The 26,651-nt window shown below is 41.1% G+C and overlaps 1 protein-coding gene across 5 annotated transcripts in view; it reads right to left on the bottom strand.

Moving 5' to 3' along the window:
• Nucleotides 1-601: 601 nt before the first annotated feature.
• Nucleotides 602-26,651, bottom strand: part of Stag3 (STAG3 cohesin complex component) — a 28,194-nt gene continuing 2,144 nt past the window's right edge. The window contains exons 3-34 of one of the 5 annotated variants that reach the window (XR_010042345.1): nt 25,894-25,996; nt 25,410-25,526; nt 22,923-23,019; nt 22,064-22,140; nt 21,486-21,690; nt 20,934-21,085; nt 18,124-18,197; nt 16,768-16,891; nt 15,404-15,502; nt 15,148-15,227; nt 14,734-14,841; nt 14,358-14,472; nt 13,923-14,028; nt 13,670-13,773; nt 13,322-13,414; nt 13,124-13,213; nt 12,720-12,920; nt 12,535-12,605; nt 12,346-12,433; nt 11,763-11,843; nt 11,597-11,689; nt 11,277-11,445; nt 11,030-11,166; nt 10,161-10,262; nt 9,541-9,689; nt 9,195-9,323; nt 8,949-9,106; nt 3,290-3,452; nt 2,931-3,032; nt 2,516-2,640; nt 1,186-1,257; nt 602-983 (exon numbers count right to left, since the gene is read on the bottom strand). Coding sequence is in view for 3 of the 5 variants with exons in the window: in XM_063234209.1 (XP_063090279.1) it covers nt 975-983; nt 1,186-1,257; nt 2,562-2,640; nt 2,931-3,032; nt 3,290-3,452; nt 8,949-9,106; nt 9,195-9,323; nt 9,541-9,689; nt 10,161-10,262; nt 11,030-11,166; nt 11,277-11,445; nt 11,597-11,689; nt 11,763-11,843; nt 12,346-12,433; nt 12,535-12,605; nt 12,720-12,920; nt 13,124-13,213; nt 13,322-13,414; nt 13,670-13,773; nt 13,923-14,028; nt 14,358-14,472; nt 14,734-14,841; nt 15,148-15,227; nt 15,404-15,502; nt 16,768-16,891; nt 18,124-18,197; nt 20,934-21,085; nt 21,486-21,690; nt 22,064-22,140; nt 22,923-23,019; nt 25,410-25,526; nt 25,894-25,996 (3,547 nt within the window). In the remaining 2 variants the exon portion in view is untranslated. The remainder of the gene's footprint in view (nt 984-1,185; nt 1,258-2,515; nt 2,641-2,930; nt 3,033-3,289; nt 3,453-8,948; nt 9,107-9,194; nt 9,324-9,540; nt 9,690-10,160; nt 10,263-11,029; nt 11,167-11,276; nt 11,446-11,596; nt 11,690-11,762; nt 11,844-12,345; nt 12,434-12,534; nt 12,606-12,719; nt 12,921-13,123; nt 13,214-13,321; nt 13,415-13,669; nt 13,774-13,922; nt 14,029-14,357; nt 14,473-14,733; nt 14,842-15,147; nt 15,228-15,403; nt 15,503-16,767; nt 16,892-18,123; nt 18,198-20,933; nt 21,086-21,485; nt 21,691-22,063; nt 22,141-22,922; nt 23,020-25,409; nt 25,527-25,893; nt 25,997-26,651) is intronic. The other 4 variants (XR_010042346.1, XM_063234209.1, XM_063234210.1 and 1 more) reach the window with 4 other exon arrangements.

The raw sequence follows: 26,651 nt of genomic DNA, 5'->3' as shown, positions 1-26,651 counted from the left end.
CAGTTACAAGGCGACAAGTCTCCTGAGGCAATTCTGTGGCAATCTAAGCGAGGGAGAGCAATGGCAATGGAACATCCAGAGATATGCTCTGAAGAACGGGTTAGGCAAGGCAAGGCCGAAGGCAGGGGCTAGGACTGGGTCTGGCTTTGACATGTAGCGTCACCTCTGTTTCATCTTAGTTCTCAGCTATTGTGAATCCAGAGTGCTCTAAAATTATGACAAATGTCTTTGGGGTAAGACGGTAAAACTGGCCAGGGAACAAATAGCTGAAGCCTGCCAACACATGTGGGCTGGTGTGGCCTCAGCAGGTGTGACAGGCAGTTTTACAAGGTTTCTGCTCCACCTGCCAGCTTATCAGTACCACTTAATTCACCCCAATTCAAACCACCATCACTCCTTTGACTGACGAGAGGCTAAACTCTCCTTTACACCTCTGCCCCACCCATTTCTTACTTAGCAGCATATCCTTGAGAATCAACAGGCAAAGCCCACGAGGGAAGTTGAACACTGCATACTGTACGCAGGGCTACGGCTAGGTGTCAGGCAGCCAAAGAGCCTGACCTTCATCAGCATGACAATCTCACACCACCCAGGTGAAAAGGCTGATTCAAACATGTTTATTGAGCTACCACTTGGACTTGGGAGACTGAGGAAGAAGTCTCAAACAGGAAACCAGGGGTTCATTTAACCCAAGAAGCCAGTGCCCTTCTCCAGTGTGGAGGCAAATCCCTGGCACACTCCAAACAGTGGAAACAGAGGGTCAGCACCATGGTGCAGCAGGGAGACAGGGACTCTTGGCTTCACAACACCACTGGAGAGGAAGGCAGGTTAGAAAGGCAAAGCCACCTCTTCCCCTCCAAGGTGAGAGCTGAGGCCTCATGAAACTCTTCATTTTGCTTCTTCCTTTCTTTATTTTTTCCAAGTGGTCACATTCTTGAAGTGAGAAATGGAGAAGGGAGCGGCACAAAGTCCTGTCAGAAATCCTGCAATGAGAAGGATGAAAAGATGACAGTCATTGCAACAGACCACAGAGCAAACAGAACACTGCGTGCCCTCAGATGACTCTAACTTCCCTGCTAAAGCTCCAGAGACCACCAGACGCTGTCCAAGGGTTTTGGCCTTCCTGTCCACTTGACAGGCTGCCCAGCAGCATCTCTAAGACATATAACCTGCTTCCACACTCACCTCAATATTCAGTTCTGTAGTATCCAACAGGTCCAGGCCATTTTCACCGAGGGAAGAGTGGCTACCAGACTGCTAGAAGAAATGGGGTCAAATCAACAAGGTCTCCCTTTACTCCCGTGCCAGCAAATCTGCAGCACTGCTCCCAGAGTAGTTACACAGGAACAAGCTCCAGGGGTTTCCCATCAGCCATTGCCTAAGTATCTCCTCTCAGCCTGCCAACTACACTCAAATACACTCAGTTTTAGAGCCAGAGAATGGGATTCTCCAAGGACTGTAGGATAGACTCAGTAGAGGTCTTGTTTGCTGGTCTATGCTATGAGGATGTCATTGTTTGAATTTTCCTCTAAGCACAAGGCCTCCATTATCCTATTCCGATCTTTCGCCTCCCCACAGCAGAGAAGACAGCAGGACAGCAGAAACATACATAGCTTGATTTGGACTGAAATATGTACTCCCCCTTGAAGCCAGATGTTGAAATCCTGACCATCAAAATGAAGACAGTATTGGGACATGGAACCTTTGGGAAGTAATTATATCAGACAGTGGATCCCTCATGAATGTGATCATCCCCAAGAAGCCAGAGAGCTAGCATCATCTTTTCTCTGTGAGCACAGGGAAGATATCAGATTGTGCAACTCATAGAGGGCTCTCACCAGAACTTGACCATGCTTACTCTGCCCTTTACTTTGGGGCTCCCTGAATTTCCTTAGACTTCCAGCAAGTATCTGTTGCTTATAAGACACCAACTTATGGTGCTATGTTACGGCAGCAGTTTATAAGGTGTTTGTAGTTGTGTAAAAGCGCCGTTGTAAAGATGAGTGATTATACAATGAGGAGTAATGAATTAATGTGATGTGGACCTGAGGATTCACACTCAGAACATCTCATTCAAAGCTCTGTACCCTTGCTCTACTACACTGGAACATTCCTAGGGGGGTGGAGAAAACAAGAAGCCAATGAGTAGAGGGGCAGGGACAGACAGCCCTCTTAGGAGAGAGAAGGGAAGGAGAGAAGGGAAGGAAGGGGTGTTGGGGGAACTGTATGAATGCCCTGAGAAGGGGGGACTCAGGACATTCCATGCCTGGCTCCAGGGCTCCTTCCAATTTAAATGAGGCTCAGAGACACCAACACTTACTTGATTGGAAAGGGTATTTTTTTTCGGGTATTTTTAATTTGTTTATTTTTCTAATAAATGTAAAGTCCAAGTAAAGTCCACAGCAACTTATGACTTTTCCTCTTTTATTCCGTGATTCTTTCAAAAGACCTTCAGTAATGTTGAAAGCCAAAGGCAGCATCAGAGCTAAGAGAATTTTGTCCTCCTCCCACCTACCAGCTGCCAGCTCCAGAGTGAAAAAAGGTATCTTGGATCCACACACCTTCTTTGTGTCCTGCCATTCTTCACCTGATTCATTCAGACTTTCTAGCTCTTCTTCATCCTCTTCCATAAGGCTGAGTCTACAGATAATGGCAAAGAGTAGATATTTTCAAACTGCTCCTTAAGAATTCCTGAAAGTTTCCCAGAGACACCCAGAAAGAGGGGGGTAGAAAGTAGTTCTAGGCTTCCACGCCTTCCTCTGTAGGAGCACCTCTCTGCATTGCACGGCTTATACACTGGAAGGAAGGGTTCTAGGGCTCAGAACAATCCAAAAAGCAGGCTAGCAGTGAAGCACTGGGTGAGGTGAAAATCATTTCAGGATGAGTGACAGACAGGAAGTGAAGACAGAAGAAGATTAGAAAAGGCTCACCGGGTCAGCTTGTTGTCCAGATCAGGCCCTGAAGAACTGTACGGAGTCTGGAAATGCTGTGCACTTGACAACCTTGGTCTCTGGGTACCTGAGAACAGCTGGCTGTTGAGAAAGAAGCAGGATCAGTGACAGGGAATAAAAAAAAACACAGGATAAAAAGAAGCATTAAGAAAAGCTCAGAGCATGAAGAGAAAGAAACATCACAAAGCCAAAAAAAAAAAAAAAAAGAAAAAGAAAAAGGATAAGCATTAAAGAAGAAAACAGACAAGCATTAAAGCAGCAGCACTAGAGAAAGGGAGTGTGCTCCAGGAAGACTGAAGAGAACTACCAAACCTAGGACCAGTCTCCCCCAGCCTTACCTGTGGGTGAACTCTGACTCTAAGCCATTTTCTTCTTCGGCCTCTCCCAGCACACCCAGAGGCTGTTTATTCTTCACAGCAGTGGAGGTGAGGGTGGGTGTGGGTGGGACACTGCTGAGCTGCAAGCTTTCTTCCTGGTCCCCTCCCTGATGCTTGCTGGGGCCTAAAAGGAAGTAGATATATATGGCAGACCAACCAGGGACCTGCCAACTTTATTATATTTTTAAGACCTGGCCAGGATTTAGTAAGGGAAAGTTAAGCAAAAGAATGGAAAATCTGTACACCCTCATTCTGTTCTTCAAAAATGAACAGAGTTCTACTGAATGCACAGCCCCATCCACTACAGTGCAAGGATCTTCTCTGGACCTTGTCCAAGAACAACACTATGTGGCTTAGAAAAGCAGAGATACTGAAGCATCCATTTCACAGAAAAACAGTAACAATTAAAGAATGTGGACAGAGTTGCATTCACTAAGATGTAAAAGTCTGAATCAAGCAAAGAGGACATCTAAAATCCTATCAATTCTAGAGTTCTGTGGTTAGAAAAAAGCTTTAGAATATCAACAGTTTGGGAACTAGAGGTTACAGTGGATCCATGGGGGTTAGAGAGACAGAAAAATGGAAGGCAGAATTTTCTAAAAGCCAAAAAAAAAAAAAAAAAAAAAAAAAAGACTTGCAATGTCATTGTAGTTCTGGTGGGAAGGCTGAGCAGAGGACCTGCTGCAATTCCAAAGGTTATTACCTGAAGTTCTGTTCCCCTGAGAAAGTCCGTATCACGCTATTTTAATGTAAAGTCAAATGGGTTAATACTTATCAATGTTAAATATGCATGCCCCCATCACTTTCCTTTTCCCAGGTATGTTTATGAAATAAGTAAATAATCCAAAAGTAAGTCACCACTGATCCATGCAAAGGGCTACAGTAAATGGGGGAGCTGCACTCACGAGCTTATGCATAGAAAGGTCAGTTTTGGCCCTCTCCTGGATCCCCTTAATCTCCTGCATTTGTTAGTGATGTAAGAGACCTGTCCTCCACCTTTGTTGGCTTCTTGACCTTCAGGTTCATGCCTGTACATATGACCAGTGTTCTGCCAACTCCTAGCTTTCAGCTTTTCTCTGAAGTCTGGCTTCTGATTCTCAGTTGTCAGCCCAATGTTTGCATCTGGAAAAATGTGGGTAATAGCAGAGCCCTGGCCTTACCCCATGACCTACTCCACTCACAGCCTCCCAAGTCCAGGCAATATCAATTTCATTCACCCAAATTCAAATTCTTGGAGTCAGCCTCCTCTACCTTATACCCAGTCTCCAATTTGTCAAGGAATTCTATTAGAGACACCTGAGAAATGTCTAAAACCCAGCTAGCTACTCCCTCACCACCTCACCATCATCCCTGGATGTACACTCTCATCTTGTGTCAGGGCTCTCCCACCAGCATCCTCACTAGCCTCCTGGTTCCTGTCCTTGCCTTTCTGTCAGCTCTTGGCATAGCAGTCAGCAGGGTCCTTGTGGACATAGGTAGATCCTGTGACTTCTCTGCTCAAGATCTTCTGATAGTTTTCTGCTGCACTAAGAAAAGCCTGGATATTTACACTGCCTGAAATCTTCTGGACTCTTGTAACCTCTGGTCTTACATCCTATATACTCTATATGCTAGCCATAATGATTTCCTCTTATGGCCTTTTGAATGGCTGCTCCCTTCTATTCCAATCTGCACCAGGCACCCTCCATCAGAACTGTGTTTTACAATGAGTTGGGAGGCTTTTAGACTCAGGAACTTTGGGTTCCTTGTTAAGTAAACCAGTATACCCGATTAAGTAAACCCCATTCAGAGTGAATGTGCCTAGTTTACAAGAAAGTTAAGCTTAACCACTCAGAAACCACTAACTGACCTCTGAATAGACTTTCCATTTAACCAATCAAATATCCTCTTTGGCTTACTTCTGCAAACACCTTATAAAGTTTTCCCCTCAAGCCCCTTGGTGAAGACCCTAAACTGTATTCTTTCTGGTGCTACCTAATGGAGAAGTCACTGACTGCTCAAATAAACAAATCTTAATGTGCCTAAATTCACCTTTTGACACCTCCTTCAGATTTTAACATTCAGGCTCTCTGTAAGGCCTTTGATATCCCCTATCACACTTCATAAGACTGCAACCCTCTCCCCTGGAATTCTTTTTCTCCTCCCTGCTTTTCTGCTATAGTATTTATCACTATCTGACACTCTAAGGAAGATGTTTTGTCCTTCTCAGTATCTGCTGAATGAACAATAGAACCACTGTTTTCAGTTTAATTTCACTTCTATAAATCCTCTGCCTTAGGCAAACCAATCCACACAGCTATGGTTTGGCCAAACACATACCTTTTTATTTTGCATGTGCTAATTCTGTTGGTTCTTGATACTCATTCTTTCTCCATCCATCTTACATAAATAAATCCCACTCATTTTTAAAGCTCCAGTTTAAATTCCTTCTTTAGCTTCTTGGTAAAGCCTTCACAAATAAACTGAACTTAAAAGTGACACTTTCCTCCTCTGAATTCTACAGCATTCATTTGTACAAATCTTTGGGTAATAATTTACTGACCAATATTCACAATTTAAATTTTCTCTAAATGTATTTTCCCTCTATTAGATGGAAAGCTGCTTAACATGTTCCTGCAGTCTGAACCACTGAGGCACATGCATGACTGTCCCATTAGGCTGCTTACTCCACTGGTGGTGCAAATGGATCAAATCATTTTTACTGTTTTTTTTTCCTAACAAATTAATTAGAAGTTTCCCAATACAGTCATGCATATACCACTGATGATTCGATCGCTTAGCAGGGAGACACAAACTATGGTCTGTCATGGTCTGTCATGAATGTGTTAAGAAGCCTCCATGACCCCTCACACACTAATTACAACAACTTATACTTGTTGTAGTCTAAGAAAATAGCTTCGTTATATGTGTATTATAGCAAACCTGCAACGTGGCTTACTAAATGTGTTTTTTTTATCCTTTTTCCCTAACTGATATGTTAAGTGACCTAATTGAGCAATACTCTCCTCTGTAAAGAATTGCAAGTATCTCACCTAATTGATATGTTAACCACTGTTGCCCTGTACAAACTACAGAAGTTGTGCTAAAAGAAGCTAACAAGGGTTGTTAATCACTATTACGTGCCTCTATTCTTCGCCAAAGAGCTAAAGAAAACTAGAATGGCCCACTAATTTACACTTATTTGAAGTAACTTGCTTGTGTGCAGAGATATTTGCGTATGAGTTTAACCCTTTACCTGACCTTGACACATAACCACCGTTCTCTGTTCTGTATGGCGCCTTATTGCCTCCCTCTCCCCTCACCTATCTATCTAGGCCATAAAGAATTTGGGTTTCTGGTGACCTCTTCCCGACCCGGTGATGATCTGTCATAAAATGAGCCTGCCCCAATTTTAAGAACTGTTTAGCTTCAAAGAAATTACTGGGAAATACTATGGCCCAAACCCCAATCGGTGCTTTCCTTTTGTTCTGTATGCATCAAATGAGTTAGATATCAGATCTTTGTAAAACTTAAGTTTCAGCTTCTTGTAACTCTTGACCCCTTCGCACCCACTAGCGAAAACGAGCTGTCCTGGGATAATTAACTGTCCACTTTCTTCTCCAAATATTGCTGCAGATGTGCCACTCTGAGATAATGTCAGTCTGTAGGATGGGAGTAATTTGAGAAACACCAGGAACTCTCGAGATTGTCAGAGCTAAGTGGACAGCAATATAGTTTCCAGACTTGGGTCAACAAGTTTGATGGCTCTGCAGGTTTCTTTGTTTCTCCCCCCATCCTTTTCCTCCAGCCTCTTTTTAAAGTCCTCCCTTCAGTCTCTGGGACACAGTCTCCAAATTGGCTCCTGGAGACTTGTCACCAGACCTGGAAATAAAGCCTTTGCTACCTAAATTTTTGGTCTCTTGTTTCCTTGGATTTTATACCGGGGCACGAGTTATAACATACTTAGTAGCTTCTTAATAAGTATTTATCTGTTACTTCACTAATGCAGTTTCCTTGTGATAGTAGATATAATTGCAGATGGTATATTCAAGACATTTAAAATAAATCACACCCTATACCAAAATTAACTGAACTGATTCACAGTCTTCCATTTAAGACCCAAAACTATAAAGAAGACCTTTAAGAAGAAAACAAAGGATGAGCTCTTTGGATAGGGCAAAGTCTCCTTAAGGAAGGACAATAAAAGCACAAGCAACAAAGAAAAAGTAGGTTAGTTGGGTTGCATCAAAATTAAGATCTTTGTGCTTCAAAAGATACCATCAACATGAAAATCCACAAAATACAAGAAAAATTTTACATATGCTTCAACATGAAAAGAATACCATTAGATGTGAGAAAAATGAAAATTTAAACTACAATGATGTAACACTTTTGGTCACTAGAAGATGGATAAAATTTTAAAAGGCAGACAGTAACAAGTATTGCTAAGGAAGTTCTGGCCTGAAGTAGAGAATCTGGAACCCACCAAACAATCCTACTGAGACACCTAAGTGGTACAAGCACATTGGAAAAGTTTGGCAGTTCATCAAAAAGCTAAAGAGTTGCTACCATAAGACCCATCAATTTCTCTCCTATGTATTTATCAGAAGAACTAAAATAGATGTTCACCGTAAAACTCGTGTGTGAACCTTAACATCACCATGTTTAACTGTCAAGAAATGGAAGTAATTTGAATGTCAATCAGTTGATAAATGGATAAAGGTACAGTACAGCCTTACAATGGAATACATTCTGCTATAAAAATGAGGCACTGTTACTAAAACATGGATAAACCCTGAAAACATGCGAAGTAAAAGAAATCAGATACACAAAGCCACAATTACGTGGTTCCATTTAGATAATGTGTCTAAAACAGGCAAATTCAAAGATAGGAAGATTAGTAGTACCCACCAAGGCTGGGAGGATGAGAGAATGAGGAATGACTGCTAACAGGTAGTACATCGTTTTTGCAGTGATAAAACATATTCTAAAAGTAGATGGAAGTAATGGCTGTGCAACTTAGTGAATATACTAAAAACCATCGAGGTATATACTTCAAAAGAATGACTTTTATGGTATGTGAATTACATCTCAACTTGTAGCATTAAAAAAGTTACATTTTAAAATATATACTAGAAAACAATATATCAAACTTATTTCTAGGATATTATCACTTAACACAGCACTACATTTAAAAATTCAAAGAAAAACTATGCTAATTAAAAGGGAGGTGGTGATCAGAAGGTTAAAAAAAGATCACAAGGGGCTGGGGTTTAGCTAAGCGGCATAAGTGCCTGCTTTGCAAGTGCACAGTTGTGAGTTCGATTCCTGGTAGCGATAAAAAAATTACAAAAGTTGTGCAAACAAATCTTGAAAACAATGAAATATAAGGTGTGGGGAGAATCCCACTAAGTAATCCCAGATTATTTAGTTCAATTTTTTTATTATATAATCTATTTCATTTTTCATATAGGTTTGCTATTTTTATTAGCTAAACCTTGAAGCAAAATATCAATTCTAGTAAATGATTAGTGAACTATAAGAAGTTGGATGCAGGTCAAAGACCATTTCCTGCTTATCTAAGCAGTTGCAGCCAGGCCTACCATGCCAAGCATGCTGAGGCCCGCCCCTAGCCATCTACCTTCGATGCGCCTCTTCTTGGAGCGGGAGTGGCCCTGAGGACTAGTCTCTGCTGTGGTCTCCACAGGGCTGAGGGAGCGGCAGTAGGTAGTGACTGGACCCCAGGGATGGCCAGGTGTTCGGGGGATACGCTGTATACACTTTTCCAGGTAGGACAGTCTAAGGGAGGCATGGAGAAGAGAGGTGACCACCAGATCCCTCCCCAGGCCCTTTTGTAATTCACACTACTAATGGTCCACAAACTTACAGCAGCTGCTTGTCTTGATGGAAAAGGCGGGGAGAGAACTCTGAAAGGAGCTCCAAGAATGCCAGATTTGGGGGCGCATCAGAGGAGCCAGCTGGAGAAAGCTCGGACAAGGAGAACTTGATGCCTTCCCTTAGTTGGGCAGAATCATTTTAGGAAGCCAGTTCCTTCTCCCTTTCCCCTTCCCTTCCAGGACTGGAATATCCTGTCCATGCATATCCTCCTGTCTCGTCCTCCTAACAGCATACCCTCTCCACCAACTTAACTGTCGCTTCTTTCCATATCACCCTCCCTTCATGAGCCCATACCCAGCCCTCCCTGAACCCAGTCACCAAACACTCTTCCTCACTTGTGCAGCTTGACCACAATGTCACGGTTCTGTAGTTGCTGGGGTCCAAAACTCAGGGCAAACCTCCGGGCCAGGTCCCTCATCTCCATGAAGGCTGGCAATTCACTTAGACCCTGGGGTCCCTGCTCCTGAAGCAGTTCTGTGTATAGCTGTGTCCAGAATATGTGGCAAGTTTGGGGAAGAGAGGATCAGGCAGCAGTAGTGAAGCACACCATCCCCTTTCTCTATTCAGAAATTCCAGAGGCCTTGGAATGCTATCTATTTTGTATGCTTCTTCCCAGGACACTGCCCTAATTCCTGACCACTTGCAGCACAGGCAGCCTTTAGTTCTGCTCTATAAAAATAAACATATCTGTAGTAACGAAACAGCCTGAGAGGCAATTCACTGTCACTTCCTTTTCTTAACCCAGAGCTGATTTCTATAGGATAAGGCAAAAACCTTCCCTTTTAGATACAAGACAAAAGGGGTTTTCTAGATATGAAGAAGTCTGTCATACAAAGTAAGAGTCAAAATAGTTTCTGCTGTTAAGGATTTCATATCCTAAGAGCTGAGGGCAAAAATGTGGGGATAATCAGGAAGTTCCTGAGAGACTCAAGGCCCTCTGGGCAAAACTGAGTACCTGCTTGAGACTCAGCAGCAGGATTCCGGAACAATGCCTTCGGTCAATCTGCCTTGCTCTAGTCAATGTTTCTTTGATAATGTCACCATAGTCATTATAGAACTGAGGGAGGGAAATGGAGAAAGTACTGGTTAACTATAGGAAAATATTTTGGTTTTTCTCTTATATCCCTAATCATGCCTCCTTCCCAATGAGGCATAGGCAGAAAAATATAATCTAAGCATTAAATAACTCAGACCAGACCTCATCTTTAACCAACAGGTACAGAACCCCAAATAAATCAGTTTAGGTTAAAAATACATAAAAGAAACACTTCCTGACTCTAATTCTTGGAGAAGAGAAGTGCTAGTGCCTACTGTTAGCCAGCACAGAAATTTGTGCAGCTTTCTTCACCAGAAGGAAGTTCCATGGAGCAGGGCTTGTGTTCTGTTCACTATGTCCACTGTGCCTGGAATTCTGGGTCACAGGAGGAGCTCAGTAATAGAAGTGAGTCCAGTGATGAGTTAAGACTGAGCTACCCTCTATGCATCTTGTGAAGACTGGGCCCTCCTTCTACTCTTTTTTTCTTCCTCTTACATTATTCCAATCTGTTGACTGGGTTTGAAGAAAAACTAGTTTTCAGGCAGAAAGAATAATCTACTTTCTCTCCAATGAATGCCAATTTCTTAGTAGCTTTTTCTTTCTATATTTACTATAAAGTCCCTTTATTTTAAATGTCTACAGCCATTCTCTCTTCTTTCTCCTTTAAGCCTGATATTGTAAGACCAACTCCCTCCCACACCTGTTTCTATTCTAAGATGCTGTGTTTGAGTTCAAGGCTTTGCTCTTCTTGGCACCCTCTCCTTTCTGTCTGCAGGGTCTCACAGTACCTTGTTATAGTGTTTGAAAACATCTGAGGCTGCATCAAGCTCCAGTACCCCATAGAGCAATAACTTGCAGAACCCAGCCAGAAGGCGGCGCCGCTGGTGCAGCTGCTCTATCTGTATGTGATCATCTAGGGTCTGACCTGGGCCATAAATGCAAAACACAAACACAGCCTTAGGCCTCTGCCCCCAATTCTTGAGCCAGGCCCAGTCCCAAGCCCTTCCTATGCCATTGGCTTAAGAGTCTCAATACCACTTCCCAGGTCTCCAGACTGAAGGAAGACGTGGTCCATGAGGAAGCTGGCTAACTCAGACTGGAGGGTAGCTTCCGGAAAAAAGATGAGGGGTCTAAGAAACTCTCGTCCGCCTGCTATCATCTGAGGGCTGAAGATGAGAAGCAGATCACTCAATAAAACAAAAGCCTGTTGGGGTTAGGGAGGGAAACAAGATGATTAAAACAAAATAGAGTATTTGCTGAGACTAGAATTGCACAGCTAATTTCTCTGTGGAACAGGGTCTCCTCAGATCAAGAGGGACCTTCCCCTTCTTGATCCTGCTGGTCACAGTGCTCACCTGCTCCTGGATCTCGAGATCCACATCAGAGAGACAGTTCTGACAAAGTTCACAGACGGCCACCATCCTGCCCTTCAGACTCAACAACTGCTTCTGCGGAAACAGCATCTTGCAGGCGGAATGAAAACACTGACTCCTTCATTCCCCTCCTCAGACCCATACTCACCTGGGAACCACCTGACCCTGAAACGTGGTTTAGTGTCCAGAGAATGGAAAAATAGATAAGAGTCAAGGCTGGCAGGATCACCTGTAAGCATAAAATGTCAGAAAAAAACAAGATTTGAGTCAGTAGAATGAGGGGCAAGCAGTGAGAGTGAAAGAGCAAGGCACAGAGGAGTGAAGAGAAAGAAAAAAGCTGACACACACATCCACAGCTGCATCTGTCCCTACCACAGTGAAGAAAAGAGAAAATGACACTTGGGGAACCAATTCCTTTTCTGGCCAAAAAGAGCTGACATTTTGGACAATCTTCAGAGGCTTCTATCGCACAGAAAAATATCCCTAATGCACTCAGTCTCCTAGAATCGCTCAATATCTTTTTGGTCTCCAAGGAAACCCAAGAATGATGCTTTTAAGCACTGAAACACGGTCTGCCTCCCAAGAGAGGAGTGGAAGGAGTGACCCCACCTAATTGTCATTGGTACATCTTCACACCCAGAGGCCTGGGCCTGCCTAGGAGATGGGCATCTAGGATTCTGGCCCTTAAGAACACGTCTGCCTCCACATTGCCATCCAGCCTGTCTACCTGCCTGGTGAGGAACCTGTCCTGTGTCCACGGCCTTCCGGAGGAGACGGTAGCATGGGTCATAGAGCTCCCAACGAGTCAGATCATGGGCACTATGAAAGGAAAGGGAAAATTTATATTGGAACAGAACAGAGGAAATCAATTCGACAGACAGTAGAGGAAAAAGGCAAACAAGCAGGAGGGAGATGCTCACTTGTAAAGGGCAGACAGACGCTTCAGAGTAGCTGCCAGACTGTATGCTTCATCCTCATCTATGAAGGATGACTGAGGAAGAAAGAAGGCCCACAGCAGGATTGCCGGAGAATGTACTAACTCATGCTTCCCATAGCCCTCTCTCACTCTTGTTTGTGGTGCCCGACCACGTGCCCCTGCACCTACCTGCAGCAGTTCCTCAAGCTCCTGCTGGAAGCGGTCAGTCAGCAGGTCCACTAGTTGGCTGCGGGCAAAGTCCACCCGGCTGAAGAAAGTGAACTCAGGCTTACAGAGCAGATAGAGGGCTTGTGCACCAGCCTCAAGCACCGGGGGCTCTGTGTGCTTCACTACCACTTCTTGGAGTTGCTGCAATAGCAACTCCAGGTGCTGAGAGGGAAAGAGGTGACAGAACAGTGGGTAGGTGAGAAACAAGAGTTGAAAGCAGTAAACTTCAAGGATAAGATGCCTATGAGAGGGAGAGCTTTTCAATTCTTCTGGAACTAGCTTCTAGTAAAGAAGATGATACTGGAAGAACCCTTGGCCTTCACGGGGAAGCAGTGAGATATAAAGAATAGATCTTCCTTCCTCACCTTCTCCAAGCGCCTAGTGCAGTAGATGCTGAGGTCAAAGTATTTGAGGAGCTGGAGCAGGGGAGCAACCTTCTCTGGATCAGCTGAGAACTGTGGTGATTAAGAGGAAGCCCTACTTATTAGAGAACAGGCAAATTCTCATCATTAGGGGCCATTTCCTTTTACCTACTCATGCTCTAGAACCCACTCTTGCTCTACCTTGGCCACGAGTTGGGGCAGCAGAGGGATGAGGTGATCAGTTAGCTTCACCTTGTCATCAGCTTGGACCTTGCGTTCTTTAGCAGACAGACTCTGAAATTAGTCACTTGGGAGTCAGGGTAGTGTGGAGAAACACTGGGCCCAACAGTTATAAAGTGTATCCCTCCTCCCCATGATCTGTGCCATGGAAGGAAATAGAATTCAGCAGTTCCTTTCATGTTTCTTTCTTCTAGAGAAGGAATTCTCTAAGAAGCAGACAGTCTGCCCTAATCCCAGACGTAAGGATAAGAATGGACATTATGTGGCTTCAGTACTGCTACCCTACAGAACCTTCCCTTCATGCCATACCTTCCTCCCACTGACTCGCCCCACAGGCGGGTGACCCTCCACAGCTTGCCGGGCACTGGACACAAGGATTTCTATCAGCGTGTTCTCCTGCATGTCACTCAAGTCTAGATTAGCAAGAGGAATAAAGACAGAGTCACAAGTCACTCTCCAAGTCCCTTTCTGCCTCAGGCCACCTCTACTGCTTTTCACAAGTCTCCTAGTTTCACACTAGGAGGTGCAAGAACACCATCCCTGGCTACCACGTGGCACGCACTCTGGTTCTTCTCCAGAAGCAGGCTTGTGAGACTCTCCCAGTCTTTTAGATGACGTCCTGCACAGTCCCACAGGCTGTCTACTAAGTAAGCAGCATGGTCATGGAGCTGTGGAGAAGGCACTGGGTGAGTTAATGATGCCACATAAAACTTCCAGAACTGGAAAGCTGATGCAGGAGGATCAGAAGTTTGAGCCCAGCCTGGACAACTCAGCAAATTAAGGAGACCCTTTCTCAGAAAAAGGACTGGGAATGTAGCTCAGTGCAAAGGCCCTGGGTTCAACCCCAGTACCACCAAAAGGAAACCCCCACAAAGTAAAACCTCTTCTAGGAGGAAGCCATTGCTGATAAATATCACTTTCTTTCCACAGTGCCCACCCATCCTTCTCTACACAAAGGTTTTATGCACAACAATTAGATATCCCCTGCACATGTCACCTCACTCTCCAAAAAGAAGTCCAGCAGAAGGTGGAAGAAAGTCCTCTGGGCATGTAGACTCCGGTGTCGCTCTCTGCTACCCATTGCTCTCATCTCAAACTCAGGGTAGAAGAGCCTGATAGGATTGACACAAGGAAAAGGCACAGCACAGGAGGCAGTGGGAAAGGCCAAATACCATGCAGGGAAGCAAGAGTTCAAGGAGCACAGAAAGGAAAAAAATTGCAGAACAGAGGAAAGTCCAATGGGCTGAAAGGAAAGAGGATACCAAGAGGGACTTTAAAGGGTTTTGGGAGTCCTAGGCAGAGGAGCAGTGAATCAGACAGAAAAAAAACAAGAAAAGAGGATATAAAAGAGATGCACAAGAAGCCCCACTCACTTCCAATACAGAAACTCTCCTGCAGCAGCAGCCAAGGCACGATTAGAAGCATACACAACAGGGTAGATGCTCTCACAGTCTGTACTGGTCAACACACCTTCCATGTTCCTGCCAAGAAAAAAGGAGAGAGACCAAGTGAGTGTGCATGCTGTCCTCCAGAACAACTGGGGTTTGAAGCAAAAGCAAGGATATGACTCACAGAGAACTTTTAATTGAAGAGTGGAAGACAGAGAAGTGTGGAGAGTTAGAGAAGACAAGAAAGCTTCCCCCTTGAGTTCCCGTAACTTGGGTGCAAACTCTTTCAACCTGCACATGAGAAAGAGTCAATCCATGATAGCTGGGGATAGGACTCTGAAAAATCCTACCTATTGTTGCTAAGTCTGAGGTGCTTCCTCCCCACTTGCCAGAACTTACTTCAAGATCAGGATCAGCAACTTGACAGCCTCCACTGCTACATCGTACTCTCTGTCCATTACCATGGAAACCATTCGGTCCTGTTAGGAGGACAGTATTATTCCATATCTCACTGAAACCATTACAAAACATCACATTCTCTTATTATTTGAGAGTCTAAAGAGAGACGCAGGAACAAAGCAATAAAAAATGATATGTAGTAGGGAAAAGGGAACCATAAAGCAAGGAGTCAAGTGCAGGAGCGCTGTCCCCATACCTTGAAGCGGCTGGTGAACAGCTCTAGGCGAGCAGTCAGTTCCTTGTTGCTGTACAGTCCTTGCAGCGCTTTCAGGCATGTCAGACGGACATCCCGGTTCTGTCAAGGAGGGACAAACACGAGAAGGGAACGTGACCCACCACTCACTTCACTGAGTCTCTCTATATCTCTTACAGATTCCTCATTGTAGGCCCAGATGCTTGAAACACAGAAGACTTTTGAGATGAAGAGACCATAAACAGCTGCTCTCTTACTCAAAACGCAAATGAAATCACAGAAGTCTTGAGCAAGCATGAGAAAAAGTATCTCTAGCTATCAGTCTAGAATTTGTTATCACCAATTTGGCAATGATGTTCTTGTGTTTTCACAGGCTAAGTTTCCTCTCTGTTACTCAACTTGGAAGGCATTTCATTTTCTGGACATGTCTTTGTCTCTTCTACCTTATCCTAGTGGTATAGATTAAAAACTGGAGGTCAATTTAATACCAAAGGAATTAAATAACCATGGTGCTGTGTATAGTTATTCCACTGAGGAAAGTTGCCAGCATAAAAAGAGATGTGGAGAAGAGAGGTGTTGAGGCATTGTGATTTCTCTTATGTGTTGCTGCTTGAGCTGTTGGTTCTCCTGGAGAAGCTCTGGTCCTTACATCGAGCACTGCTTCCTGGCTCTGGAGGAAAAGATGTGCGTCGCTTAATCTCCAGGATGAACTCTTCATGCTAGCTTTTTGGCATGTACTTGACTGTGCTTATTGTTGGAGGTGCTCAGGGCCTCTGTGTCACTGAGGATGGCTGTGGTGCTTTTTTGGGCAGCCCTGGTCTTTGTTGTGTGACTTCTCAGCTCCAGCGTAGAGCCCTCAACTTACCAGCATAGCTCCTTCACCCTGGTGGCATAGACTTTCTAGCTTCCACTGCTGACCTTTGGGCCTTCCTAACATGGATCCATAAAAGAGACTGGCATAAGTCTTTCTTGTGGGCTCTAGACCTCCAGTTGAACTCGTGGGAGGCACTGTTATGAGCTCTGGGTCTTCATTTGGATTCGTGCAGGACATTGCTGTGGGATTCAGGCCCTTGGTTGAATATTCTGTGTCTTTGGTGTTGTAGATAGATTTCCTGCAGTTTCTTGTGTTAACTCTCAGTGACCATCATAAAATAGTATTATAAATTCCATGTCCTGATTCTAATTGTTCTCCTCGCAACCCCTTACTACAACACCTACCATCCCCAGTTTGGGAGTTTCAAGGTTCATGCCTTGATGACTTGACCACTGCTATGTGAAATGTCTAAGTGGCAGGGCAGAAAAAGCTGAAGTAACCTGGAGCAGAGACCATGAGGGAACTGGGAACGGGAGACTGACTTGGTTCTCACCTTATCATGCAGGGTCCAGCCAATATACTTCAAATAGCTGTCAGTGAGGAAAGAGGAACTGTAGCTTTGCATCCAACATCCAATCTCCCCAATGCAGATAGCACGGATTTCAGGAAGGATGTCCCTAAATAGAGACATAAACTATCAGTTTCTCTCCAAATTCATTTCCATCTTACTAAGCAGTCCTCTTTCCCTAAAGAATTTTTTCTGTGTACCTTTTTGTTAACATATTAAATGTACACAATAATGGAATTCAGGGTGAAAATGCATATAATGTGCACTGAAGAACTTTTTAATGTGATTTTGTGTATTAAACGCAGGACCTCCACTAAACCACAACTTCCAGTACTTTTTTATTTTTCATTTCAAGACAGGATTTCACTAAGTTGCTAAGCCTGTTTATATACCACCACTCTGCCTTAGAACTTCTTTTTTTGTGTGTGCCAGGAATCAAACTCACAATCTCACGTTTACCAGGCAGACACTGTGCTGCTGAGCTGTATCCCCAGCTCCTAGAACTGATTTCTTAATGGACACCAGCTGTCATGACTTTCATTTCCTCTTTCAAGTGCAAACATTGTATACATACATACATATATATATACTTTGAGTTGAACCAGTCCTGTATAATCTTGTCTTTCATACCCCTTATAAAAACTGATTTTGAAAGTTCATTTAACTGTTGACTATAGTATGTATTTTAATTTCACTTCAAGAAAAGATTAAATCAGTCACAAGATTCCAAAAGGTGTAAATTGAAATCTAGATAAAAGTGAAAAACTACTACAAATTCATTCTGTTAAGTGAATTCTACTTTTTTTTTTGAGACAGAATCTCACTATATAGCCCTGGCTGACCTTGAAATCACAGTGATCTTCCTACAGGCCTTCAGAGGGCTGAGATTATAGATGTGCACCACCCTGCCAAACCTAATTCTATTAGTTTTTTAAACAGTATAAAACTCTTTTGCCCGTAGCACAGTGAACTAAGGAATCTGGGTTAGGAAAAGATTTTCTGAGGCACACAAACATCTAAGAAAAGCTACCCTGTTCTTGTCCTTTTAACTCTCCAACCCTAGAAAAATGAGGGGACAGAGTCAGCTAGCTCCTGGGCAAAATTGGAGCAGAGTAATACTAACAATGCCTTAAACTCTTGTTTTCTCTCCCAGAAGAGCTTATAAGATCCTTTCAAGTGGGGATAAATTAAACCTTAATGTGCATCATTCATAGTTTTTACTCTAACTGTATTAGTTCTAGGCCTAACCAAATAAATAAGGATTACAGGAGGGGCCCATCACGTCTACAGATCCCACAACCAAGGAGAAGCTGCTTCAGTGAGACAAGCCTATTAACTTACCTGTACCGATGGACAAAGACACCCCTGAAGATGGCATTCATCATCCCCTCAATCTCCTCTTGATGCTCCTGGAGCTGAAGGACGGGAAGAACATATCAATCTCTTTTGTACCATCAGCCTGAAGTCACAAAATATATAAAATAGTACTACTTTCATTTTTATTTTGTTACAGGATATAGTGTGCACCCCCAAATCCTATGTCCCCTTTTAAATTTTATTCTGGAAGTGGTACAGTCAACTAATGTCTCATATTTATTTTAGTCTGGTAAAAATAATATTCTCTTGTGTGTATAATTATTTTCATCATTCAGAAGCCCTAAATGATACTATAAATGTTTTTGACTAATAGTAATAGAAGAACTGAATTTTTTAAAAATGTGGTTTGATACAAGTGGAAGAACTAGCCAAAAAAAAAAAAAAAAAAGCAGCAATAGCAGCAGCAACAGCAGCAAGAGTTTATATATATGTAGTTTTCATCTGGGTCATCCCCAGAGCATATTTTGCAATACCTGAAAATATTTCTGACTGTCACAATTGGAGTTGGTAGCAGGGTACCCTGACTCCTACAGAGACAACAAATGCTGCCAAACACTCTATAAGAGCAGCTATGTCAACAGTGCCACTGCTAGGAAACCCTGGATTAGATGAATGATACCAAGGACAAAAAGAACTTCAAGACAACAGGCCCAATATCTTCAATAAATAATCATTATAAAGCATTTAATGTTTTATAGACAAGCATTAAAGATAAGCAATGAAATACCAGTTGTTAAAAATAAGACATTTATATGGTGATCAGTATACCAATTGTCTTTGCTTTTCTAAATGTCTGAAAGTTTCACAATAAAGAAAAAGGAAGGAAAGGAGGAAGCTAGATAACCAGTACCAAATTCTACAGAAGTCTAAAAAAGGGAGACAGCAGGAAAGAAAGTACTTAGAAAGTTACTGGCTTGAAAAGAAAAGCCTTAAAGAAACAAGGATAGAAGCTAGGTAACAAAAGGATTCATCTAGCCTCTAAGGAAATATTACCCTAAAAGATTTAGGAGTAGAACACAGAAAAGCAGAATGAAAGAAGATTCAAGACCTTGTATATATATCTATTAGTGGAAAGGGAAAAAATAGTGTGTGGGGGAAAGTAGTTATGAAAGATAAAAGGGAGAATGATTATTAAGCATTCAAAAGCCCAGAGAAGACAACAAAGAACTATATTCGTGTACACTAGTCCCTCTTGATCCAAAGAAGATAATATTCCAACATATTCCCACACCTTTAGACGCACAGTGGATGACTAAAACTGCACATAATACCAAAGCTTATACACACACACACACACACACAAGATCGGCATTCCTCATCTAAAATGTTTAGGAGCGGAAACACTTCAGAATTTTTCCAATTTTGGAACATACTTTACTGATTGATCAGACAAAATCTGGAAGTCCAAAATCTGAATAACTTCAAAATGCAAAAAATTTTGAATGTCATATTGGTGCTCAAAAAGTTGGATTTCAGAGCACTTCTGAACTCTTGAGTTTTGGATTAGCAACCTGTCCTATGCTATAAATTAGGTGCAATAAAGCTTAACAATACAGAACAATTATAACAAAATACTTATGTTAATATTTTCTCTCAAAACATCTTACTAACTGTACATATTTTTGGACCCTTGCTGACCACAATTAACTGAAACTACAGAAAGCAAGCTCAAAGATAACAGTGAATTAATACAAAAAACTTTGAATTAATATACACAAGTCTCTTTTAAGATCAACCTGAGAGTGAAAAATACTAAAAGAAAAGGAAAGAATACAAAGTTTCCTTCTGTAATGGTGTAGGATAAAAAGATCTTTCATGAAGGCTGGAAAACAGCCCATTAGCATAGTTAAACATTGTGCACCCTGGAAACTTCATGGCAAATGAGTCTCAGATACTAACAGAGGAAAGAGAACTTCAGAGTTCCATTCATAATAGACACAGCTGTTTAATCAGTATATTTAACAATAAATATTTATTTAAAAAACTAAAGTTTAGTAAGTATAAAAGGTTATCTTAAGGACTATGTCTTCCAGGATCTTTAAAGAGAACAAACTGGGGATTTAGCTCAGTGGCATACATGTCTGCCTCGAAAGTGCAAGGTACCAGGTTTGATACCTGGTACTAACAACAGAGAGAGAGACAGACAGAGAGACAGACAGAGAGAGAGAGAGAGAGAGAGAGAGAGAGAGAGAGAGAGAAAATACCTACTATGTGCTAGACTAAGCAATTCCTTAACATCTCATTTAAACTCATAAAAGGTAGAATTATGCTTTTTAAAGAAAACTGAAGCTTTGAGATGTTGCTTTAAGGTCATGGAGCTAGCTGGTGGCTAACTGGAATAGAACTCATACCAAGGAGTAAAAGTTAGGCCTATGTTTTTCCCATTCTTTGACACCTGGCTTCCCTGGTCTGCAGTGCCAGGCTTTCACTATTCCTGTGGTAACCTGTGCACTGTACACTTCACATGAAGGTAAAAACTCCTTGCATGACACACAAGTACAGTACTTCAGCACTTTTGAAAAGGAATGCAGACAACTGAAACTGAATAAGAGTAGAAATACACAGAACCCTAAATTCACTCTAAACTAGGTGAGCACAAAATAACCCAACAGGATGGGTCTGGCAAGTCATGTAAGTCCCTTTATTACTCCTGACATGAAAAGCTACTGGGGCCCAGGCTTATGGAGAGAAGGGTCACAGCCTGATGAGGTGGTCTGCAGGCAACTGGGCATTGGAAGCTGAGAGAGAGGAAAGCTGCAGGGAGCACTCCTGACCTCTTTCCGTTTCTCCAGGAGGCTCTCCAGCCGCTCTGGTGCTCTCTGTTCTGGTCCTTTGTTTCTTTCAGATTCATACTGACGCTGATTGTTGTCTTTGTGCAGACTCAACTGGAGGGCAACTCTTACCAGGGAAGTCATCAGCTTCATGGCTTTGCGTCAGAAAAACCACAAGGAAATCATTACTTAAATCAGGGAAGGGTCCAGAAGTTCAAAAGAGAAGAAAAAAAGGGCAGAGAAAATGAAAAGTTAAGGGTGACCATAAAGTCCTAAGACTTTATGTCCTGGAGTGGATTTTCCACCCCCTCCCTTTTTTGGCCTTCTTTTAACCCTCAGTGTGTTCCCAGGGGTAAGTTATGAAAAAGATATTAAGGCTGAAAATTGTTGTTGCAATCCATTCCCTTTAACCCTAGTGGAAAACTAGATAAAAAACAGTAAGGCACTGAAATAAAGAGCCAAAATGCAGGTGGAAATGGAGATGCAGAACCAGAGAAGACAGGACAGTCCTCTCTTCCAATCCCCAAGAAAGCCTGCAAAGCAAAAAATATTTACCAGCAAGGGTGCTAGTGTGACGGAAGGCACGGACTTGGGAATCCGAAAGGCCAGTAAGCAGAGAGATGAGGTTATCCATAGGAAAGCCATCATAAAGGAGGCTGTACTGGCATTGATAGACCAACGTCCTCACAAACTCACAAAAGCTGCCCTGGAATTTCTTCCATGATGGACCTGATGCTGTAAGGGGATAGTCCCCTGAGTCCTGTGAAAAGGATGAAAAGTTATTATCCAATCCAAAAAGCCACAGTGATTTGTATATAACATGTATTTCAGATATACTTCATTTCCTACGTCGAGAGACATAATATCTCTGGCTCCTTTCAGTTACAAGAAATTGAACTCTTTCTTCTAAAAGCTACAGTATTACTCAGACTCATAGAAAAGAGTGTAATGGGCCTTGAGTTTTTTTTTTTTTTTTTTTTTTTTTGTCTTTTTTGTTTTTATCGGTACCAGGGATCGAACTCATGACTGCCTGCTTACAAGGCAGGCGCTTATGCCGCTGAGCTAAATCCCCAGCCCCGGGCCTTGAGTTTTGAAATGAAAGGAGTAAGAATATTCTGGTCATCTTTATCCACCTCATTAAACTGTTCTGTCAGGTGCCGGATGATCTTTGAGTTGGACATCTTCTTAAACATCTCAGGGGTCACAGTGCCTAAAGAATGAAAAAGATTAAGTACTTAAAAAGAAAGTAACAGGGCATTGTGTTCATTCACAGATACATCTGAAAGACAAACAGGGAACACACTGAAAAGCACTTGAGGAATCAAAAGACCTGATCCAGTCATAAGATTTCTACCAACCAAACGTGTATCTGATATACACTAACTTCTCTGGAAAACTCAAAAGAAGAAAGTGGTGAAAACCTATGGCTTTAAAAAGACTCCCAACTACCAATAAATAAAGAAAATAAACTAAGCCAGCTGCTGGATTCTTATAATACAACCTGAATGACACTAATGATCCATGTCCTAAGCCATGGTATGTGGAGACCTACGAGCTCCTTAGCTTCAGAGCAAAAGTATATATGAAGAAGATAGTAATAAATAAAATTAGGGGTACCTCATTTACAAAATACTAATGGGCATTTGACAGCTCATTTTCAAGTTTGTGAATATTATATCATTACATAAAGTATGATTATTTTTCCCCAAGATTCTTGCCTCAATATCAACATAGTCTACTAGATCATTTTCCTTATTTATTAATCAAAGCGTATTTAAGGGTCAGGGATATAACTCAGTGGCACAAGCGCCTGTCTCACAAGCCCAATGTCCTGAGTTCAATTCTTGGTACAAAAAAATGTAGTTAAGTGAGATTCTTATGCTTCACCTTTCTACTTTATTTGGAAAATGTCTATAATCCTACTAGTCTAAATAACATTTCATAACATAGGAATAAAAAGTTAGGGAAGAGAAAGGGGTAGTGTTTCTTTACCTTTACATCCACAAGATCGAATAAAAAAGTTAACAAGCTCAAGGAATCCTGTATCCTCATCTTGCTTGTAGCTTTCTAGCCACTCATCCACCAAAGTCTAGAGGAAAATGTGGCTAATTAAAAATTATTCTGGAGGGTCCCCAGACAACTATTTGAAGCAAATGCAGATTTTTCTCTTAAAGGCCCACTTCTGACTCCCCAAATTACAACACATACAGCTCCAGGAAAAATGAGTGGCTCACAGTAAAAGCTAGAGTAACATATAATTAAACAAGGCAATGAAAGAATTAGAGAAATAGCAGAATTACATTCAAAAATACTTCAGATGCTAAAATTATCATAGATTATAGTTAATTTAGCATGATTAAGGAAATAAGAAAAGCCCTAAAGTAGAAACAAAAAAGCAATGAAATTTGAAAATGGCCCAAATGTTGTACTTACACAAAAAAATGAAATCTAAAACCTCAACGGATGAAGTAAAAGCAGACTAGATAAAGTGGAGCAGATGAATTCACTGAAAACTGAGTAAAAGTAAGTATCCAAAACACAGATCAGAAAGACTAACAAGTAGAACTAATGAAACATGTTAAGAGACATGCTGATGAGACAGAGAAGTTCTAATGATGTCTCACTGAATTCCAGAAGATAACAGAATGAAAGGTCAGTATTTGAAAAAAATTTACTACACATATCGAAAGGCAGCCATCGTTGTAGCTATAAGGTATAACTTGTTGGGGAAGGAAAATGGACAGAAGACACACATCTGCATATAAAATTAGAAAGGATAACTGGAGTTAAAATGTACTCAGATCCTTTTAAAGACAAGCAAAGTAAAAAAAAAACACTATAAAGGTAAGATAAAGTGGAAACACAATAGTATAAATTTAGTAGTTATAAATGTAAATGGATTAAATTCTCTAGTTAAAGTACAAATAACCAAAACAGAGAATGTAATCTAGATATATATTATACGGACAAGACATACCCAAATATAAATTAAAATTAAAAAAAGAGTGAAAAGATAGAAAAATATACTAGGCCAGTGGTGATGAACCTATGACACGTATGCTGTTTTTCTCTTAACACAAAAGATATTAACGTATGAGGTGTTCTTTATAAAACAGTTTATTTGTAGTTTAAGCACTTTGTGATAAATAAATGGGGGTTTTGTTGTTGTTATTGTTTGTTTGTTGATACCAGGGATCAAATTCTTGACCTTGTGCTTGCCAGGCAGGCACTTATCCCCGGCCCAAATAAGTGGGTTTGGGTGCAGTTTGGCACTCATCTTTAAAAGGTTCATCATCACCATACCAGGCAAATGCTAACAAAAAATAAAGCTAGTGTTAAGATATATTAGCATCAAAACATTTTTTGGAAGTGTCAGTATATCATTTACTGGATAACTGTAACAATTTTGAACCTAAATGTAAACTTTAGAATCCCAAAATACCTAAGGTAAAGACGGGCATGAATAAAAAATGCGTAACTGAAAAATGAATGTACAAGATTTTAACACATTTTTCCTTGTAACTTGATTCATCACACAGACCAAAACGAAACAGTAAAATATAAAAGTAACATCAAACTTACTCAGTCTCACTCAAAAGAACACTATATCCAACAACTAGAGAACACATATCTTCTGCCAAGTACCTGAACAATGGTTTTAGTAACTGACTACTGGATCATAAACCTAAATCTCCGTAAGTTTTATAGTGCACATTCTCTGACTATAATGCAATAAAGTTAAAAATCACAAAAATCTAGGTAGCAAAGTTCCATGCTTAGAAATTTAAAGTATTTCCCTAAAACAATAAAAATCTATATACTCTATATATTTCACATCAATATGGATGAATCTCTCATAATGCTAACTGAAACAAGCCACAGATAACCAAAGAAAAGTTTCATTTAATAAATTAAGGACAGTCACTGGTGGTTAACACTATAATGAAATACAACAGAACAATTAACAATTTCAGTCTAAAGGTTATTGCTGGGCAGCCAGGTGACTAGGGCGGAAAGAAGATACACAAGGAGACTCAATGGCTCTATTACTGTTTCATTTCTTCAGCTAGGGGCTAGAGATATAGATGATTTTTTTTTATTTTTTAAACTATGCACAAGTTTTAAATCATTTTAGATAATAAACATACAATTAAAAACAAAAAAACAAGAGGGAAAAATAACTAGATGTAACTGTCACAGAAAAGTTAAAAAGTGAAGGAATGAACAAGCTGCCACCCGTCATTAATATCACTACTTGCCTCCTCGACCAACCAATAAAGGAATCACTCCCCGTGAGTGATTTGAACATTTTTGTCTATGATCTCCCTTATACATTCTCCAAAGATTCAATCTATGATGTCATCTTTCTTGACATTATGCTCACTCCATTTACAAGCGATTTTTATAAACTCTTGTTCTTATCTCCCTACCTTACAAAAAGATAGCATCAAGAAACAGAGGTGAAACACTATGCTTTACCTGCATATCACTTTTGGCAGCTTTTACAGCATCAAAGAGATCACAAGCTGGTATATCTGGCTTTTTCTGGCCATTATGACATACAATTTGGGACCGCTTCTTTGGATGTTTTGCCACCTAGCAAGTGGAAAAAGATCAGGCATATTAAAAAAGGAAAGTGATGTTATACTTATTTTCCTCATTATCACTTATGTAGGTTCAAGCTGCTAATTCCACAGAAGAGTTTACCTATCTCATATCTGATTTTGTATAAATTACTTTTACACTGTAGAAACTTTTCTCTTCTAAAAAGCTCAGACAACATTCCCTTTACTTCTATATCTCAATGTTCTATTATTTTCTCTTCAAAATTTACCTTCCTAATTTTGACCCTTGAAACTTTTTAAGTCTTATTTTTGATTAATCATGTAACCTGAGCCTCTTACGAGTTTCCTTTTGCTGCTTCCCATACCAGGTTCAGAAATAAAAAAAAACTTTGACTCACTGGGGCTGTTCTGTGTGGTCGTTTTGCTCTTCTCTTCTTCACACTGCGTCTCAGGCTGTTTTCAAAGTCACTGCCTTCATCAGCAGACAAAGAGGGACTACCCCTATGAGGGAGTATGGTTCTACTTAAATATAACCACCCTATTTCCTCTATATAAAGATTAACCAATTATAATCCTGTTTTTCTCTAATTGTACCCTACCTCCACGAAAAACATCTAGATTTTAAGAGAGATGAATCTGTAGCAGTAGTTACAGGAAATTAGGGGCAAGTATTAAAGCAAAACTTTCACTTTCTTGAAAGCTATAGAGATGAGTGAAGAACAACACTGTCCTAATAGTCTCCCCAAATAACAGATTCGAATCAATATTCACCAACGGAGAGACTGTTTTCTGTGTGGAGAAAAGTCAGCATCATTCATTCATATGTCACTCATACATAAACAGATCAATATGTACGTGGAATTATAATTCATTCCTTTAAAAACAACCACATTTTAATGATTAAGGTTTATAACACGGATATAATCTGATCCTAAATAGCATTGACAGCAGCAGAAATGATAAGGGAAGCCCAATTAAAAATAAAGAGGTAAAATAAATCTTATAGGAGATTTGGGTGTTTTTTCTGGAAAAAATGAAAACAAAGATATACTACTTTATCTAAAGGATATAACTGCATGTATGTTTAAGTGTGTAGGATTGATAACTATATTACTAAGTTTTTGTTGGATAGTTGAAAAGAACCGTTTGGAGTCTC

This window comes from Cavia porcellus, unplaced genomic scaffold (genome assembly GCF_034190915.1).
Source record: "Cavia porcellus strain 051 isolate PalLab524CR breed Dunkin Hartley unplaced genomic scaffold, mCavPor4.1 scaffold_23, whole genome shotgun sequence".
Classification (NCBI taxonomy): Eukaryota; Metazoa; Chordata; class Mammalia; order Rodentia; family Caviidae; genus Cavia; species Cavia porcellus.
This window is presented reverse-complemented; position numbering and strand designations above follow the sequence as displayed.